Raw genomic sequence first — 19,933 nt, forward strand, 5'->3', positions numbered from 1 at the left:
TCGCTTGGAAAACGCTAGCATTCTGCAAGCTAATTACGCTTGCAAATCGCTAGTTTTTCCACGGGAAATAAGCAGGAATTAAAATGCGGTTTTCTCGCATATTTCCCGCGGAATGGAATTCCGGAATTCCCGCTGAAATTTCCGCGGCAATTCCGAAACGTGTGCACATAGCCTAATTATTTTACAATTAGGTCATACAGAACCACCAATGAGATACAGGGAATCATAGAATGGTAGCGTTGGAAGGGACCTCCTGGGCCATCTGGTCCAACCCCCTGCTCAAAGCAGGATTGACTAAATCATCCCAGACAGATGTCTGTCCAACCTCTGTTTGAAGACTTCTATTGAAGGATAACTCACATACTCTCGTGGCAGCCTGTTCCACTTAATGATCACCCTCATTGTCAAAAAGTTTTTTCTAATATCTAATCTGTGTCTCCTCCCATTCAGTTTCATCCCATTACTTCTAGTCTTTCCTTGTGCAAATGAGAATAAAGATGATCCTTCTACAATGTGACAGCCCTTGAGATTTTTGTAGACAGCTATTAAGTCTCCTCTCAGTCTTCTCTTCTGCAAGCTAAACATTCCCAATATCCCTTTAAGATGCTGAAAACAACACAGATGGCATAATAAGTTGCAAAATTCTTATAAAATTTATTGATTATACAGAATAACTAGAATACAAGCAATTATTCTGACAAAGCAACCTTTATACATTAAGAAAAAAATGTAAATAAGAACCCAATCTCCTCCCCCCGAAAAAATGCTATTTATGATTCTGGGTTTAGACAGGGGCTTCTTTCATGGTCCGTATACGTATTGCAATGCCTGAACTGACCATAGGTATAGACACATATGATGGTGTAAGTTTGGGTCTTGGTATTGTAGTGCATATATGGACTGAGAATTACTCCTGTCTAAACCCGGTCTCATACAGATGTGGTGGTATGTGTGTAAATGCACATACTGTAATACCAGCTCTGCTTCACATTAATACAATAACTAACAGAGCTTGTATCATACTATAGTTCAGATGTACAATGTGTCTGACTGTGAAAATGCAATAAAAAAAATTATGTGGGTACGCTTAATGTGAATTTGATTTACAATGGCAATCAGACAGTAGCAATGCCTTCAGCTTCCTGGAGGTTATATAGAAATGATACATTGCATAAAAAAAATCTCAACTATTTTTACTTTTTTCCCAGATGATGATAATCTTGATTATATATTGCACTGCTAGTTAGAACCTAAAAATATGTTCAGACGGTTTTTCTTAAAGGGAATCTGTTAAAACAAAAGCTTGAAAAGTCACTTTAAAAATGCCTGAAAGTCTCTTCCTATTCATTTCAGTGGTAAGCCTCTTTGCTGTTCATCGGTGGATTTTTTTGGTCATTTTTCCCCCACTTTAGGAAAAAAAAGAATCAATCAAAAGGCTGAAAAATAAGCTTCAGGGAAAGAAACTCATCTAAAAAAACTCCTAAAAAATTAGCGCTTCTTGAAAGTTTCCTCTTGAAAAAAAAGTAAAAAAAAGCCTCCTCCATGTGTTTATAGCTTTTATCTACTTTCCAGCAGACGGTATTTACTGTGGACCTGAAGCGTCAGAGATCCTAAAGTGATACGCACAACAGTATTTACCACTGTGGATATCATTGCAAAGAGGGTGAAGCGGAACCACAAATTTCACCCATCACACTGCAAAAGATTAAATTTGTGTTAACTTCCGCAGTGTACACTGACATGCTGTAAATTTCAACTTTGCAGTTCTTGTCAATCTTTTAGACCAATAACCATCAAGTTAACTTGCTAGCCTTTGGCTGTCCCTAACATTTTCCTGCCTGGCATGGAATACTGGATCTTGTAATTTTACAAAATATCAAAACAATAGCACATAACGCCAACCTATGTATACTAGTTATTAGCAGACAGCGTACTCCACCCAATGTCCTGTTTAATCAGCCTGGACAATAGAAAAAACAGCGTTGTCCAAGCTTTGTCATTTCCTTTTTAAGATAATATAATTACTTAACATGCAAAATTGTTACAAATCAATCAATAAAAAATAATAAAAAAAAATCATCCTTTTCCAAAATATTTTGCTTGTTTTATTAGTAAAAATGCAATAAAGCGTACTTTACTATGACACACTTATGAAAACCTGTCAGACCAATCTTATTACTGAACCTAGTGGTATGACTGTATAGGTCCTTGTACAAGAATAAAAATTATACATGTTTGGTAGTAATCCTATGAGCCAGCGCTGAGATATCAAGCATTGAAACCACATGCAAATTAACCTGGAAGTGCACTGGGGGTGTGTTGATGTTCTCAGGGTTCATGAACACACCAGTAATGCACTTCCACGTAGTTTCAAAGTTTGATTTCTCAGCAATGGCACCAGAACTGTGGAGTTGGTAAGCCAAACCACCGACTTCTCAATGTACCTGACTTCTGACACCGACTCCACAACTCTGACTCCACAGCTCTACTGAGCATATACATAAAGTACAGCACAGATTCATCAACTAAAAGCCAGGATCCTAAGATCAGGGACAGAACAGACATTTATAGGACATGTTATAACTTTCCCAAATTCTTATGAAAACATTTACAGCACATCCTGCACTGAACCCAATTTATTATATATTTTAGGAGTCGGAGATGGTCCATTTTAAACTGACTTCAACTCAGACTCCACCAATATGGACACCGACTCTGACTCCACAGCCCTGAATGGCACATTGAATTACTGCAAAATATGTATAATTTTTTATTGTGGTACGAAGGAGCACTAGTTTCAGAAATATAATCATCCTGAGAGATTCTCATTAAGTTGCCCACACACAGTCTAAGGTTGACCAAAATTGGCGTATTTCAACCAAAACTAATGCTTATCGGGTGATATTTAACAACAAACTATTGTTTTAGCCAACCAATGATAGGTTGTACTGTCATCATCTGAAAGGAAATCAGCCATGTTTAAATTTTTTGTAAAGAGAACCATACCTATAATTCTTCCCAGAATGATCGTTTGTCCTATGACTGATGTTATTGAGCCCAAATAGCCAGTGGAAACGGTAACAATTAGTGATGAACGAACGTGCTTGGATTTCATGTTATCCGAGTATCTTGGGCGTGCTCTGATAATATGTTCGAGTCCCTGCGGCTGCATGATTTGCGGATGTTAGACAGCTACAACAAGTGGGGATTGCCTAACAAGCAAATCATTCAGCCGCAGGGACTCGACCATAATATAAAAATACGCCCAAGATACTCTGATAACACCCGAGCGTGCTTAGATAACATGTTATTCGAGCAAGTTCACTCATCACTAGTAATAATGACAATAAGAACTATTATGGATGTGGCTTACACATCATGGTAATGATCACCCTGAAGACAACAGTTTTTCAACCATCAACCTACTTTTGTCAAATGAGTATGGCCACCTATAAAAGATATCAAGTAAATACAAATGAACAAAACCAGAAAAAAATAGACCCCAGAAACAACTATGTACACTATTGTTTTTTTTATTAAGAAATGGGAGTGCTATACAGGCTTCTATAGCCAGAGTTATAGGGGCTTTCACTCTTGCAGATGTGGCCAATAAACATATTAAATGTTCAGCCATTTCTTTGAATGGCTGGCTTGTAATGTTACAAGTCACCTGTAAAGATCACTGAAAGGGAAAAGTATAGCCAAGCAGAGTTAAAAAAAAGAGAGATCCGTGGAGATCTGTCTTACTAAGACAACACCATGAATGTTTATTATCAGTAGAGTTATATCTTTGGTCTATTCACCTGTAACAATATCTTTTTTTTTAACAAATAAAAGAAACTACAAAAAAAAAAAAATACATTTAGGTTTCTTCCAAAACCAATTCAGTTTAGGAGAACTGCAATAAACAATGTTATTACAGTATCATATAATTCACTATGGTCACACAAGTTTACATGTGACATGTAAAAATAATGGATTGGCATGAATATGGATATGAAACATTAAAAACTTACTAGGGAACTGGTATAATATGGTCATAATAGATTGCATCAATGGTTGGTCACAGTCATGACTTAAAGAGTAACTGGACTCTTAGGCTGTGTGCCCACGTAGCGATATTTAAGCGTTTGTGCCCCCCATGCATTCCTATGGCATTCCGCACATACTGTGCTTTTTTCTGCGGCGGAATCGCATCGTGGAAAAAATCGCAGCATGCTCAATCTTTTGTGCGGAATCGCAAAGAATTGCCGCGATTCCGCACCCATAGGAATGCATGAGAATCGCTTACTTCCCGCATGTGGCTATGCCCACCATGCGGGAAGTTAAGCGTCTCATGCGCGGTTGGTACCCACGGTGTGGAGGAGAGGAGACTGTCCTCCAGGCCCTGGGTACCATACCCCTGTAAAAAAAGAATAAAAAATCGGGGTATATTTACCTTCCGGCGTCCCGCGCTGCATTCCCGGCCTAAGCGGTCCCAGTAATGCCTTGCGGCACGGTCCAGTGATGACGTAGTCTCGTGTGACTCTAGCGGTCTTGCGAGATCGCTATAGCAACGCGAGACTACGTCATCACAGGTCTCGCAAGGCATTACTGGGAACGCTGACGCCCGGGAATGCAGCGCGGGACGCCGGAAGGTAAATATACACCGATTTTTTTATTTTTTTTAGCATTTTAACATTCTATCTTTTACTATTGATGCCGCATAGTCGGCCTCAATAGTAAAAACCTGGTCACACTTGTCAAACACTACTTTTGACGAGTGTGACCAACCTGTCAATCACTTTCCAAGCGATGCTTCAAATCGCTTGGAAAGTGCTTGAATATCGCACACGAAAATCGCGATCATAATCGCGGTAAAATCGCGGTGAAATCGCGCGTTTTTTTCCCCGCGCAATTTCTGGGAAGGAGTCCGGTTTTTGGTGTGCGTTTTAACACGCACCGTGGGCACATAGCCTTAGAAAAGTTTTGTTGTCAGAAGTCTTGTTCAGTGTAGGCAATGGGTGCTGAGAGAATTAAGGCCCCCATAAAAATAAGTTTTTGGCCGAAAGATTAGTGTGCAGACAAATATCACTACCAACACTCCCATGCACAGGAACACTCGGATGAGCGCCCTTCTGTTCTCTATGGGAAAGCTGAGGCCAGACTACTCTGTCAATGGATTATCTAGTGGAGAAAAAAAAAGGATCATACATTGAAACTAAACAGGCCGCATCCTTCACTCCGCTGACATCATCTGGCGGGGAAGAGTCAAAAGACTCCCATACAAATTATACTACAGATATTGGCCGACTTTAGTCTAATGTGTATGGGTGCCTTAATTCATAGACCTTTCTTTTAGCCTGCCTCAGAGGAGACCAACACCTGGCTGAGCACTGGTCGTAGCGACCCGTGGGAATCGCACCCACGTTCAAAACTTCTGACATGTCTCTTTGATGTGTCAAATATGTTATAGTGCATTTACACTTTTGATCTGTCACAATAATCAATGGCACAAGAAGTGGTATTATCATTTGAAGCATTCAAATTATATAAAAGAGTAAGTGAATCAAACAAATGATGAATACTTTTGGATGTATCGGACTAACAGCTAATTGGTAATGCAATAAAGATGGCATACAAACAATGTTACGGGCTCTCTTCAATAGCTTTGAAAGGGTTGTCATCCATCTGGAGTACGTACATATACACCAAAAATGCAGCAATTAGGAAGAGTAGGAGAAGCTGCAACCACAGCGGAATGAAGCGTTTCACTGGCGTCTCTTCCTTCTGCTTGGTACGGATGGGCTTCCGTGGCTCCACTCCCTGAGAAAAGCTGGACTGGTAACGTGACTGGGATACATTCTGGTATGTGTTTTCTTTACGGCTGGAACTTCTGTAACCGAGAGAGGGCAAATGAGAGCTACTTTCTGATGATTCCTGATTTTGGTGTACAAGTGCCATAGATGGAACATATAAAGTTACCGTAGATTATTTAGTAAAGACAGACCTACCTGTTTTGCAAATCATCTTTAGTCTGTAAAACAAATTATAGTATTTATTGGAAATGTGATATTAAACCGTTAACATACGTTTGACTTGAAAATCAATGATGACTTCATACTTTATATAATTACTAAGGATTTCACATATTTGCAAGAGTAATTGGACATTATGAATATTTAAGATGTAGTCTGATGAGTAGAGAGACCCTTTACGTGCAGGGAAAGGAATAATTCAGAGGGGCCACTGCTTTGTTTTTAAGAGAAAAAAAATGTAATTCTACCCATTGATTGAGAATATACGTTCTATTAAGGTGTTTTGTAGCTGCTTAAAGGGGTTGTCCGGTCTTAAGTTACAAGTCTGAAGTCATGCTATGTGCCTGCAGACTTGTGAATCCTTACATCTTGAGCACTGTGCACTCTAAGGAGTCTCCGGTGTCGGGAAAGGCGGGCGCATGATTGCAAGCGTATTGAGCGATGCAAGACATATCTAGTCGGAATTTGGCCATAAGTATGCAAATCACACATACCGGTACTTGCATTCACATAATCGCCCGTTCTCGGCTAATCTCGCAGTGCGTGCGATGTGAGGATTCAGTGAGTGAATATAGCAACACCAAAGAAATGAGCTAAGTACCCTGTGATACTCACAAGTACTATTTCTATTTACTTACTTACTATAGGGTATATGCTCATTTTGTTTTTTTTCTTGGGTTTTGACATAGAGTGACTGCTGTTAATAAAATAGTAAAGGGATCTCCTTATTACGACAAACCCTCTTTAGATCTGAAGTGCATATGTGTTGTAGCTGTTAGTTCAGATCATGAGACCTGTGGTCAGACCATTAAATAAGGACTTCACACCTATCTTTCGAGTTTATTATGCAAAAGTACAAAGTTAGCTCTTGAGATCTCTCTGTTGGCATGCACGCAGAAAAATGTTATCTTTTAAGTCTGTGGTTATGGAGGAGATATATATATTAGTATCTGGGCGCAGTCAGGCGGCCATATAAATCAAATGGGAATGCACGGACTGGCCGGCAGCCCTCCTGACCCCAGCCTGACAGCCACTGGCTGATCTCTGTCTGATTTATATGGTCATCTGACTGTACCTTAAAGAAGGAAAAAAAAATATTAGCCCCAAATATATCGAAATAAACTTATAAATATGAGGCATATGGACAAAGAGCTTCATTCACAGAGCTGATAACTTACGAACATTCAGAATTAAAAGTTATCAAATTTTTGGAAAACAAGCTGTCTCCTATGAATTTGACATACAGGACCCCATAAATACACATAATAAACTACTTACCTAAGTAGAAAGTAAATAGAGACGGAAGCTCCTGACACAATAAATTCATGCATTTTTGGCTGGATCAATCAGGCCATAATATACCCAATTTTATAGTTATACATTGGGGTCTTTATGTTTAATTTTTTGTCTTTAAAGCAGATTCTCTATACATTAAATAATGGCATGAAAATATTGTGAAAGGTTTTCATATCCAGCGCTCCTGACTTACCCTCTGATGAGCTTGTGGATAGAGATAGGTCTTGGTGTATTCTTCTTCTTCATATGTGTGATTATCACCTTCATTAGGGAAAAAAAAGCATTGTATTAAAATAATGCACATTTATAAACTAAAAAACAAAGCTGTGAAAACTCGCGCTAATGTGTGTACCCTAAAGATAAAAGCTGCAAACCAGAACGCATGGAGCAGAGTTAGTGAAAAGTGTCCCAATACAGGACTAGGCAAAGAATGAATTACCTTTCTGTAATCAGAAGTAGCATGAAAAGGCGGTAAAGGCCCCGTCACACTAAGCGACTTACCAGCGATCCCGACACCGATATCAAGGTGTCAGGATCGCTAGTAAGTCGCTATGTGATCGCTGGTGAGCTGTCATACAGACAGCTTCACCAGCGGTCAGCACAGCGATGCCGAGCGCCCGGCATCGCTGGCCATCCCTGTAAAAAATAGAATCAAAATAAAAAATATAGTTATTCTCACCTTCTGACGTCGCGTTCAGCCATCCTGCCTCTCTCCACACACCGATCCCAGTGCTCCTTTGCGAGAATGACCACGAGATGTCACGGTCTCGAGGGATAACAAAGTCTCGCGGTCATTCGTGCAAAGGATCACTGGGACCGGAGCGTGGAGAGAGGCAGGATGGCTGAACAGGATGTCGGAAGGTGAGAATAACTATTTTTTATTTTTTTTATTATTTTTTACACCTGATCGCTGGTCTCCCGCCTGTCACACGCAGCGATGCGTGCTGGCCAGCGGGAGACCAGCGACCAAAGAAATGTCCAGAGGTTTCTTCCAGAGATCAGCGATACCGGCAGGGGGGCCGCTCGCTCATCGCTGTCACACATAGCGATCTCGCTGGTGCGATCGCTGTTACGTCACAAAAGTTGTGACTCAGCAGCGATCTCGCTACCGAGATTGCTTAGTGAGACGGGGCCTTAATCCCAGAGGTGATTCTTTGTGAGCAAGATATATGAAGGTCCTTCTCATATGTAATCCATGACCAAACGGTTCCTGATATCCCGGATAAAAGTGAGCAGGATTTTAATAAAAGACGTTGTCCCGGCCGGTGACTAACGCCTGTCTGTAGCTCTGCAGCGGCCGCCTGTGTGTGGTGCAGACGCCGCGTCAGAGGGCAAGCCTGCAAGGTGCAGAGACGCTGCAGGACCTTGCGTGACGTCACAGTCACGTGATGAGTCACGTGATAGGCTGTGGAGCGCTCAGGGAGCCAAAAAGATTATCCTATGCGTTTCGGAATTCTCGGATTCCTTCCTCAGGGATGGCCCCATAGAGCACAGATTACTCTTATATATCCTGCATCACTTTATGTTAGCATTATGCATTAAAAGCAAATAATTCAATTTCGCTGTTCAGACTGTTTGGAATCAAGGTGTCCAATTCAAATATCCATCTGCTCTCTTCCCTGGACATTTGGTGTATAAAGTTTCCCTTCCTCGAACTTTTATTAACCACTTTAATCCCATGAAATTTTGTATCCTTTATAGAACCACCATGATGTACTAAATAGTGGTTAGAGAGGGGGTGACCTGTGAATTTCTTACAAATGTTCCGCAGATGTTCCCCAATCCTGACATGAAGCGGACGTATAGTGCGCCCTACATATAATTTTCCACAGGAACATGTTATACAATATATCACCCCCTTCGTGTCGCATGTGCTGAAGTCCTTGATTGCAACTTCTAGGATGAAAGACTATAACGATGAGGCCGACACCTTAACTAGTAGGTAACATACCACGTGAACAACTACTTAGACACAAAATAAAAAAAACGAAAACACCATTATGGAGGAAATCCCAATTGTGACTCAATATAATGCTAATAGTAAATTTAAAAAAAAAATTGTAAACAAACATTGGAGAATATTGAGGAACGATAAAGTTATTGGGGAGGCATTACCAGTTTATCCGAGATTTATTTTTAGAAGGGCGAATAACTTGGGAAACATGATAGCCCCTTCCATTTTAAACCCTATAATGGCTTCCAACCACCACCTACAGCAACACCCACATGGCTTCTTTCCCTGTAGAAAATCTGCGCCCTGCAGGAAATTGGGTAATAAAAAACAGTTTTCGATCACTAATGGATCCACAGAAGTTGCAATCAAGGACTTCATCACATGCGACACGAAGGGGGTGATATATTGTATAACATGTCCCTGTGGAAAATTATATGTAGGGCGCACTATACGTCCGCTTCAAGTCAGGATTGGGGAACATCTGCGGAACATTTGTAAGAAATTCACAGGTCACCCCCTCTCTAACCACTATTTAACTATTTAGTACATCATGGTGGTTCTATAAAGGATACAAAATTTCATGGGATTAAAGTGGTTAATAAAAGTTGGAGGAAGGGAAACTTTATACACCAAATGTCCAGGGAAGAGAGCAGATGGATATTTGAATTGGACACCTTGATTCCAAACAGTCTGAACAGCGAAATTGAATTATTTGCTTTTAATGCATAATGCTAACATAAAGTGATGCAGGATATATAAGAGTAATCTGTGTTCTATGGGGCCATCCCTGAGGAAGGAATCCGAGAATTCCGAAACGCATAGGATAATCTTTTTGGCTCCCTGAGCGCTCCACAGCCTATCACGTGACTCATCACGTGACTGTGACGTCACGCAAGGTCCTGCAGCGTCTCTGCACCTTGCAGGCTTGCCCTCTGACGCGGCGTCTGCACGACACACAGGCGGCCGCTGCAGAGCTACAGACAGGCGTTAGTCACCGGCCGGGACAACGTCTTTTATTAAAATCCTGCTCACTTTTATCCGGGATATCAGGAACCGTTTGGTCATGGACTACATATGAGAAGGACCTTCATATATCTTGCTCAGAATCACCTCTGGGATTACCGCCTTTTCATGCTACTTCTGATTACAGAAAGGTAATTCATTCTTTGCCTAGTCCTGTATTGGGACACTTTTCACTAACTCTGCTCCATGCGTTCTGGTTTGCAGCTTTCATCTTAAGGGTGTGTGCAGACGCTGCGGAATCCGCTACGGATTAATCCGCATGGATTTTGCAAAAACCGCAGATAAAACCGCAGGTCAAAAGACCTGCGGTTTAACCATCTCCACAATGGTGGAGATAGGAAACCGCTGCGGATTCCGCAGAAAGAATTGACATGTCAATTCTTTCTGCGGTTTCAAAACTGCAGGAAAACCGCGCGGATTAATCCGCACCGTCTACACAGCGGTTTTTGGTTACCATTCATTTGAATGGTACTGTACACCGCAGCTAAAACTGCTGCGGGTCCGCAGCGGCCAAAACCGCTGCGGAACTGCAGCGGAATCCGCAGCGTGTGCACATACCCTTAGGGTACACACATTAGCGCGAGTTTTCACAGCTTTGTTTTTTATTTTCTTTACTGGACAAATTGAGTGTTTTTTGTCCTAAAAACTTGATGCTTTGGATTATATTTATCACGCTTAGCGCAGTTGGCTCTACATTGATTACATTTATAAGCTATATTATATATATATATATATATATATATATATATATATATATATATATATATATATAAAAAAAACTGAATATATTTACAGCGAAGCCTATAAACAGAGACATTCTGCATGATTTGTTTGTGTGGAAATAAAGTGTCCCTCCGATTCTGCAGAAAAATGATTAGAGCATGATCCTACAAAATAATAGCATTTCTAAATCCCTTTGATTACCCATTTGTGTTATATCCAAGGTTTCCATCTTTAACGCTATACAAACACATTACCTGATTCTACTGTACAGCACTTGAGAATGAGACCTAGGAGACAGCACAGAATGTACGGCTATAATCACTCCCAGACACATTGTCAGCTCCGCACACATAATGTGAACACATACACTATTCTTTTTTAATCAATAAACTTGTGCAAGGTCTTGTGTGGTGAACTATTTTTATTAATACCATGTTGGGGTGCATAAAACATTTTGATAAATCTTTTTTGCATCTTTTGGGGAGGTGAAGTCATTGAAAAAATGCCATTTTTTACCTTTACAGATTTTACCAAATGGTTTACTTAGTTTTATAGTGTCTTCGACTGGACAGCTATGCATGTGGAAATACAAAAAAGAAATTCTGGTACTCATTATAAAATCGATTTCTCATAGCCTTCATTGGGGAAAACAGTTCCCATGTTTCCTGTGTCCCCCAGTGAAGGGACTGAGAAAAGGAGATATTTGGATGGGGAGCTCTCATCTCCAGAGACACCCAACAATGAATGAGTCTCTACGTTCCTACTCTTTTATACCTTTTTGGACCACACCCTGGGGTGGAGATATGGTGAACAGCCTCCCACTCACACTTAAGCTGAACTCAAAAACCAATCCCCTAACATGGCAGATTAACCCTGTCAGTAGTTAGTATGCTGGAGAATTTTGCCAGATTCACATCACTGAAGCTAAGATCCTGAGTGACACATATCCCCCCTCCGGTATTTTACCAGTGACATTCTCATAGTAAAAGCAGATTTTTGGTGCTCACCGTAAAAGCTTTATGTAGCCTTCATTGGGGGAAACAGAAATCACGGGAGATGTGTACCCCAATGAGGGCTATCATAAATAGATTTTTTCGGTGAGTAACTAAAATGTCCCTTTTCTCGGTTGCTTCATTGGGGGACACAGGAACCATGGAAAATGTGTTTCACAATGAAGGAACCGAGAAATGTTTATTTTCTTATTTCCTTATTCTTGAATTGGGCTTAGGGGTGATAAAAATTGTATATATTTTTATATACATTTTTAAAAAGCATTTTATTATTAAATTTCAATTTTTTTTAATCCCTGAGGGAACTTGAACTTGCAATCATTTTATTGCTTGCACTACATACTGCAAACGTTTAGTATTGTAAAATATAGTAGAAATATTGGTGAATATGGGGTCCATGGTTGGATACTTATGGAATGCCATCAACAGGATTGTTGATGGAGAGGCAATTTGACCTACAGGGGGGAGGAGGGCGAAGCTTTGCCTGATACCTCATTATAATATGTGGATGATTTTTTATCAGGTGTTTTGGGTGATGTTATATTTAGGTCTATAATAGAAATGTTTTATATAAGAATTTTGTCTTCTATAGGAAGGTAAGTTCACACTATTTTGATTGTAAGGTATAATGAATGTGAATTACTGGACAGCATTAGGCTATGTGCACACGTTCGGAATTGCTGCGGAAATTTCCGCAACTCCCGCCGCTGGTAAAACGCATGCGGAATTCGCATGCGTTTTCCCGTTAAACACAAGCGTTTTGCAAGCGTATTTAACTTGCAGAATGCTTGCGCTTTCCAAGCGATTTGAAGCATTGCTTGGAAAGGTGATTGACAGGTTGGTTACACTTGCCTATGCAGCATCAATAGTAAAAGATAGGATGTTAAAAATAATAAAAAAAATAAAAAAAAGTTATTCTCACCTTCCGACGGCCCCCGATGTCCTCGGCCACGCTGCCAGCATCTTCCGGTCCCAGTGATGCTTTGCGCGAAGGACCTTTGTGACGTTACGCTCGCGAGAGCGCGACATCATCTGGGACCGGAAGATGCCGGAAGCGTGGTGAGAGGCGGGAAGGACTCCGGCGGCTGACAGAGGGTAAGTATATCCCGATTTTTTATTTTAACTTTATTTTTTACAGGATTATGGTACCCAGGGCAAGGCGGAGTGTCTCCTCTCCTCCAGACCCTGGGTACCATCCGCACATGAAGCGCTCACTTCACGCATGGTGGGCATAGCCACATGCGTAAACTGAGCGTTTCAATGCAATTTTATGGCGGTGGAAACGCTGCGATTCCGCACAAAGAACGAATATGATGCGTATTTTTCCGCTATGCGATTCTGCAGCGGTAAAATCTGCAGCATTAGCACAGCAATGCGCAATTCCAAAGGATTCCATGGGATGCGTTTTCGCAGCAGAAAAACGCCGCAAAAACGCTAAAGAAATGCAACGTGTGCACACAGCCTTAGAATTAGATTGTTAGCTACACAGAAATGATGTATGTTTGTTACACTTGGGTTATTATGTTTGTACGTGACTCTTTATGTGAAGGTTGCTAATGTTTGTAACAAAACTAAATGATAAAAAATGTTTCAATAAAAATGATTTGATTTAAAAAGAAAAAAAATATATATACACACAGTATATATACACAGTACAGACCAAACGTTTGGACACACCTCATTCAAAGACTTTTCTTTATTTTCATGACTATGAAAATTGTAGATTCACTTTGAAGGCATCAAAACTACGAATTAACACATGTGGAATTATATAATTAACAAAAAAGTGTGAAGCAAGTGAAAATATGACTTGTATTCTAGGTTATTCTAAGTAGCCACCTTTTGCTTTGATTACTGCTTTGCACACTCTTGGCATTCTCTTGATGAGCTTCAAGAGGTAGTCACCAGAAATGGTTTTCACTTCACAGGTGTGCCCTGTCAGGTTTAATAAGTGGGATTTCTTGCCTTATAAATGGGGTTGGGACCATCAGTTGTGTTGTGCAGAAGTCTGGTGGATACACAGCTGATAGTCCTACTGAATAGACTGTTAGAATTTGTATTATGGCAAGAAAAAAGCATCTAAGAAAAACGAGTGGCCATCATTACTTTATGAACGTCAGTCAGTCGGAAAAATTGGGAAAACTTTGAAAGTGTCCCCAAGTGCAGTGGCAAAAACCATCAAGCGCTACAAAGAAACTGGCTCACATGAGGACCGCACCAGGAAAGGAAGACCAAGAGTCACCTTTGCTGCGGAGGATAAGTTCATCCGAGTCACCAGCCTCAGAAATCGCAGGTTAACAGCAGCTCAGATTAGAGACCATGTTAATGCCACACACAGTTCTAGCAGCAGACACATCTCTACAACAACTGTTAAGAGGAAACTTTGTTCAGCAGGCCTTCATGGTAAAAAAGCTGCTAGGAAACCACTGCTAAGGACAGGCAACAAGCAGAAGAGACTTGTTTGGGCTAAAGAACACAAGGAATGGATATTAGACCAGTGGAAATCTGTGAGATCTTTGGTTCCAACCACCATGTCTTTGTGCGACGCAGAAAAGGTGAACGGATGGACTCTACAAGCCTGGTTACCACCGTGAAGCATGGAGGAGGAGGTGTGATGGTGTGGGGGGTGCTTTGCTGGTGACACTGTTGGGGATTTATTAAAAATTGAAGGCGTACTGAACCAGCATGGCTACCACAGCATCTTGCAGCGGCATGTTATTCCTTCCGCTTTTGCGTTTAGTTGGACCATCATTTATTTTTCAACAGGACAATGACCCAAAACACACCACCAGGCTGTGTAAGGGCTATTTGACCAAGAAGGAGAGTGATGGGGTGCTACGCCAGATGACCTGGCCTCCACAGTCACGAGACCTGAACCCAATCGAGATGGTTTGGGGTGAGCTGGACCACAGAGTGAAGGCAAAAGGGCCAACAAGTGCTAAGCATCTCTGGGAACTCCTTCAAGACTGTTGGGAGACCATTTCCGGTGACTACCTCCTGAAGCTTATCAAGAGAATGCCAAGAGTGTGCAAAGCAGTAATCAAAGCAAAAGGTGGCTACTTTAAAGAACCTAGAATATAAAACATATTTTCAGTTGTTTCACACTTTTTTTAATTATATAATTCCACATGTGTTAATTCATATAGTTTTGATGCCTTCAGAGTGAATCTACAATTTTCATAGTCATGGAAATAAAGAAAACTCTTGGAATGAGGTGTGTTCAAACTTTTGGTCTGTACTGTATATATATGTATGCTAAGAAGCCCAACCTCTGACTGGACAGGAAAGGGGGATGGGAGTGGAATCACGCCAGTCGATTCTGCCATTTCCAAAGTTGGACAAATGCATTTAAGTGGTCTAACAACAGAGATTGGAGCACACTTACAGTGGGGAAAATAAGTATTTGATACATTACCGGGGTTTTGCAAGTGTTCCCACTTACAAAGAACGGAGAGGTTTATAATTTTTTTTATAGGTAAATTTCAACTGTGAGAGACAGAATCTTAAAAAAAACCAGACAATCACATTGCATGTTTTTTACATAATTAATTTGTGTTTTATTGCACGAAATAAGAAGTTGATACAATAGAAAAATAGAGCTTAATATATGGTAAATAAACCTTTGTTTGCAATTACAGAGGTCAGATGTTTTCTGTAGTTCTTGACCAAGTTTGCACACACAGCAGCAGGAATTTTGGCCCGCTCCTCTTTACAGATCTTTCAGTTTTCAGGGCTGTCTCTGGGCAACATTGAGTTTCAGCTCCCTCCAAAGATTTTCTATTGGGTTCAGGTCTGGAGACTGGCTCGGCCACTCCTGGACTATTAAATGCTTCTTACGGAGCCACTCCTTAGTTATCCTGGCTGTGTGTTTCGGGTCATTGTCATACTGGAAGACTCAGCCACGGCCCATCTTCGATGCTTTTACTGAGATTGTTAGTTAAAATCTTGCGATACATGACCCCATCCGTCCTCTCTTTAATACAGTGCAGTCGTCCTCTCACCTTTGCAGAAAAGCACCCCCAATGTATGATGTTTCCCCACCATGCTTCACAATTGGGACAGTGTTGTTGTACTCATTCTTCTTCCTCCAAACACAGTGAGTGGAGTTGATACCAAAAAGTTCTATTTTGGTCTTAACTGACCACATGACCTTCTCCCATGCCTCCTCTGGATCATCCAGACGGTCATTAGCAAACTTCAAACAGGCCTGGACATGTGCTGGTGTGAGCAGGGTGACCTTGCGTGCCCTGCAGGATTTTAATCCATGACAGCATAGAGTGTTACTAACAGTAATGTGTGAGACTGTGGTTCCAGCTCTCTTCAGGTCATTAACCAGGTCCTCCCGTGAAGTTCTGGGTTGATTCTTGACCTTCCTCAGAACCATCCTTACCCCAAGAGATGACATATTGCATGAAGTCCCTGTCCAAGGAACACTGATAGTCATCATCTGTTTCTTCCATCTTCTAATAATTGTACCAACAGTTGTTGCCTTCTCACAAAGCTGCTTGCTTATTGTCCTGTAACTCATCCCAGCCTTGTGTAGGTCTACAAGTTTGTCCCTGGTGTCATTAAGACAGCTCGTTGGTCTTGGCCATGGTGGAGAGGTTGAAGTGTGATTGATTGAGTGTGTGGACAAGTGTCTTTTAGGCTAGTTTCACACTAACGTATGGAGGAGCTGCGGAGGGATGCGGACTTCCTCCGTGAAGCTCCTCCCACTGCCATGCCTCCTCTGTTCAGCTCTGCCTCCGTTGTCATGCGGCCTGCATACCTTATCTTTAGCATTGGGTACGCAGGCCATGCCGATGTATGCAGATGCGTCCGCATGCGTCGTTTTGATGGTGCGGCGACCTGCGCCAAACGCAACGTGTTGGATTTTGTTGCGGTCGCCGCACAGTCAAAACGACGCATGTGGACACATCCGCATACATCGACATGGCCTGTGTACCCAATGCTAAAGATAGGGTACGCAGGCCGCATGCTGACGGAGCTGAACGGAGGAGGTGCGAAAGTGGGCGGAGCTTCACAGAGGAAGTCCGCATCCCTCTGCAGCTCCTACATACGTTAGTGTGAAACTAGCCTTATACAGGTAACAAGTTCAACAGGTGAAATTAATACAGGTAATGCGTGCAGAGTAGTAGGGCTTCTTAAAGAAAAAAGTCTGTGAGAGCCAGAATTCTTGTTGGTTGTTAGCTGGTCACATACTTATTTCATGCAATAAAATGCAATTTCATTATTTAAAAATCATACAAATGTGATTTTCTTTTTCTTATTTTTTTTTTAATTCTTAGATTCTGTCTCTCACAGTTGAAGTGTACCTACAATAAAAATTACAGACATTCTTTGTAGCTGAGAAAACTTGCAAAATCGTCAGTTTATCAAATACTTATTTTCCCCACTGTAAAGAAAAGAAACACAGCATTACAGTAGTGATCCCCAAGATTAACCCCTTCCTGCCATCCGACGTACTATCCCGTCCACGGTACCCGGGCCCGTATGACCGGGGACGGGATAGTACGTCGGCGCGATCAGCGGCGCCCACGTGGTGAGCGCCGCTGATCGCGGCCGGGTGTCAGCTGATTATCACAGCTGACACCCGGCACTATGTGTCAGGGGCGGTCACGGACCGCCCCCGACACGTTAACCCCTTGCACACCGCGATCAAACATGATCGCGGTGTACCGGGAGTTAAAGGGAAGCATCGGCAGGGAGGGGGCTCCCTCCGTGCTTCCCTGAGCCCCCCACGGCAGCGCAATGTGCAGCGCTGCTGCGGGGGGCTTCTATCCTCCAGGCCCCCGAATCCAAGATGGCGACGGGGGCCTTCGGGGACCTGAGGAAGCTGGCTTCCTCAGTGCCTGCAAAGCGCAGGCAAGAGGAAGTCTGCTTCAATGCCTGTGACAGATTGCTGATCTGTCACAGTGATCTGTGATGTGACAGATCAGCGATCTGTCACAGGACAGTGATGTCCCACCTGGGACTATGTAATAAAGTAAAAAAAAAAGTAAAAAAAAAAATGTAAAAATAAATAAAAAAAAAATCGCCAAATAAATTAGTAAAAAAAAAAAAAAATATTCCCCAATAAATTCATTTTTTGAAAATAATAATAAAAAAAAACAATAAAAGTACATATATTAGGTATCGCCGCGTCCGTAATGACCCGCCCTATAAAACTGTCCCATTAGTTAACCCTTTTAGCGAACCCCTTAAAAAATAAAAATAAAAAACTAAGCAAAAAATAATGATTTATTATCATACCACCAAACAAAAAGTGTAATAACGCGCAATCAAAAAGACGCATATAAATATCCATGGTACCGCTGAAAACGTCATCTTGTCCCGCAAAAAACGAGCCGCCACACAGCATCATCAGCGAAAAAATAAAAAAGTTATAGCTCACAGAATAAAGCGATGCAAAAATAATTATTTTTTATATAAAATAGTTTTCATTGCATAAAACCGACAAAAACATAAAAAAACGACCTAAATGAGGTATCGCTGTAACCGTACTGACCCGAAGAATAAAACCGCTTTATCAATTTTACCGCACGCGGAACGGTGTAAACGCACCCCCCCAAAAGAAATTCATGAAACGCTGGTTTTTGTTCATTCTGCGTCCCAAAAATAGGAATAAAAAGCGATCAAAAAATGTCACGTGCCCGAAAATGGTACCAATAAAAACATCAACTCGTCCCGCAAAGAATAAGACCTCACATGACTCGGTGGGTCAAAATACGGAAAAATTATAGCTCTCAAAATGTGGTGATGCAAAAACTATTTTACAATAAAAAGCATCTTTTAGCGTGTGACAGCTGCCAAAAATAAAAACCGCCATAAATAGTAAATCAAACCCCCCGTTATCACCCCATTAGTTAGGGAAAAATAATAAAACTAAAAAAAAAGTATTTATCTCCATTTTCCCGTTAGGGTAAGGCCGTGTGCACACGCTGCGGATTAGGTGCGGATTCATCCGCGCGGATTTTGTAAAATCCGCAGGTGAAACCGCAGGTCAAAAGACCTGCGGTTTTACCTGCAGATTGCTCTGCGGTTTTGTCCTGCGGTTTTTCATCTCCTCAATAGAGGAGATGGCAAACCGCAGGAGAATCCGCAGAAAGAATTGACATGTCAATTCTTTCTGCGGATTGAAAACCGCAGATAATCCGCGCGGAAAATTCCGCACCGTCTGCACTGCGGTTTTTGATTCCCATAGGGAATCATGGTACAGGGGTCTGCAGCAGCCAAAACCGCTGCTGAACCGCAGCAAAATCCGCAGCGTGTGCACACAGCCTTAGGGTTAGGGCTAGGGTTAGGGCTAGGGTTAGGGCTAGGGTTAGGGATCAGATTAGGGTTAGGGGTGTGTTGGGGTTAGGATTGGAGTTATAATTGGGGGTTTCCACTGTTTGGGCACATCAGGGGCTCTCCAAATGCAACATGGCGTCTGATCTCAATTCCAGCCAATTCTGAGTTGAAAAAGTCAAATGGTGCTCCTTCCCTTCCAAGCTCTGCCATGCGCCCAAACAGTGTTTTACCCCCACATGTAGGGTATCAGCCTACTCAGGACAAATTGCAAAACAATTTTTGGGGTCCAATTTCTCCTGTTACCCTTAGGAAAATAAAAAATTGGGGGCAAAAATATCATTTTTGTGGAAAAAAATGATTTTTTTATTTTCACGTCCGAGTGTTATAAACTTCTGTGAAGCACTTGGGGGTTCAAAGTGCTCACCACACATCTAGATAAGTTCCGTGGGGGGTCTAGTGTCCAAAATGGGGTCACTTGTGGGGAGTTTCAATAGTTTAGGTACATCAGGGGCTCTCCAAACGCACATGACACCCGCAGACCATTCCATCAAAGTCTGCATTCCAAAACGTCACTGCTTCCCTTCCGAGCCCCGACGTGTGTCCATACAGTAGTTTTC

The 19,933-nt window shown here is 41.6% G+C and overlaps 1 protein-coding gene across 2 annotated transcripts in view; it reads right to left on the bottom strand.

Moving 5' to 3' along the window:
- Positions 1-630: 630 nt before the first annotated feature.
- The window catches only part of EMD (emerin), a 57,091-nt gene continuing 37,788 nt past the window's right edge, over positions 631-19,933 (bottom strand). For both annotated transcript variants that reach the window (XM_073590821.1, XM_073590820.1), the window contains 3 exons: positions 7,507-7,574; positions 5,994-6,016; positions 631-5,875 (listed from right to left, as the gene is read on the bottom strand). In XM_073590821.1, the coding sequence (XP_073446922.1) occupies positions 5,629-5,875; positions 5,994-6,016; positions 7,507-7,574 (338 nt within the window). In that variant the 3' untranslated portion in view covers positions 631-5,628. The remainder of the gene's footprint in view (positions 5,876-5,993; positions 6,017-7,506; positions 7,575-19,933) is intronic.

This window comes from Dendrobates tinctorius, unplaced genomic scaffold (genome assembly GCF_039654945.1).
Source record: "Dendrobates tinctorius isolate UK_male_01 unplaced genomic scaffold, ASM3965494v1 ptg000120l, whole genome shotgun sequence".
NCBI lineage: Eukaryota > Metazoa > Chordata > Amphibia > Anura > Dendrobatidae > Dendrobates > Dendrobates tinctorius.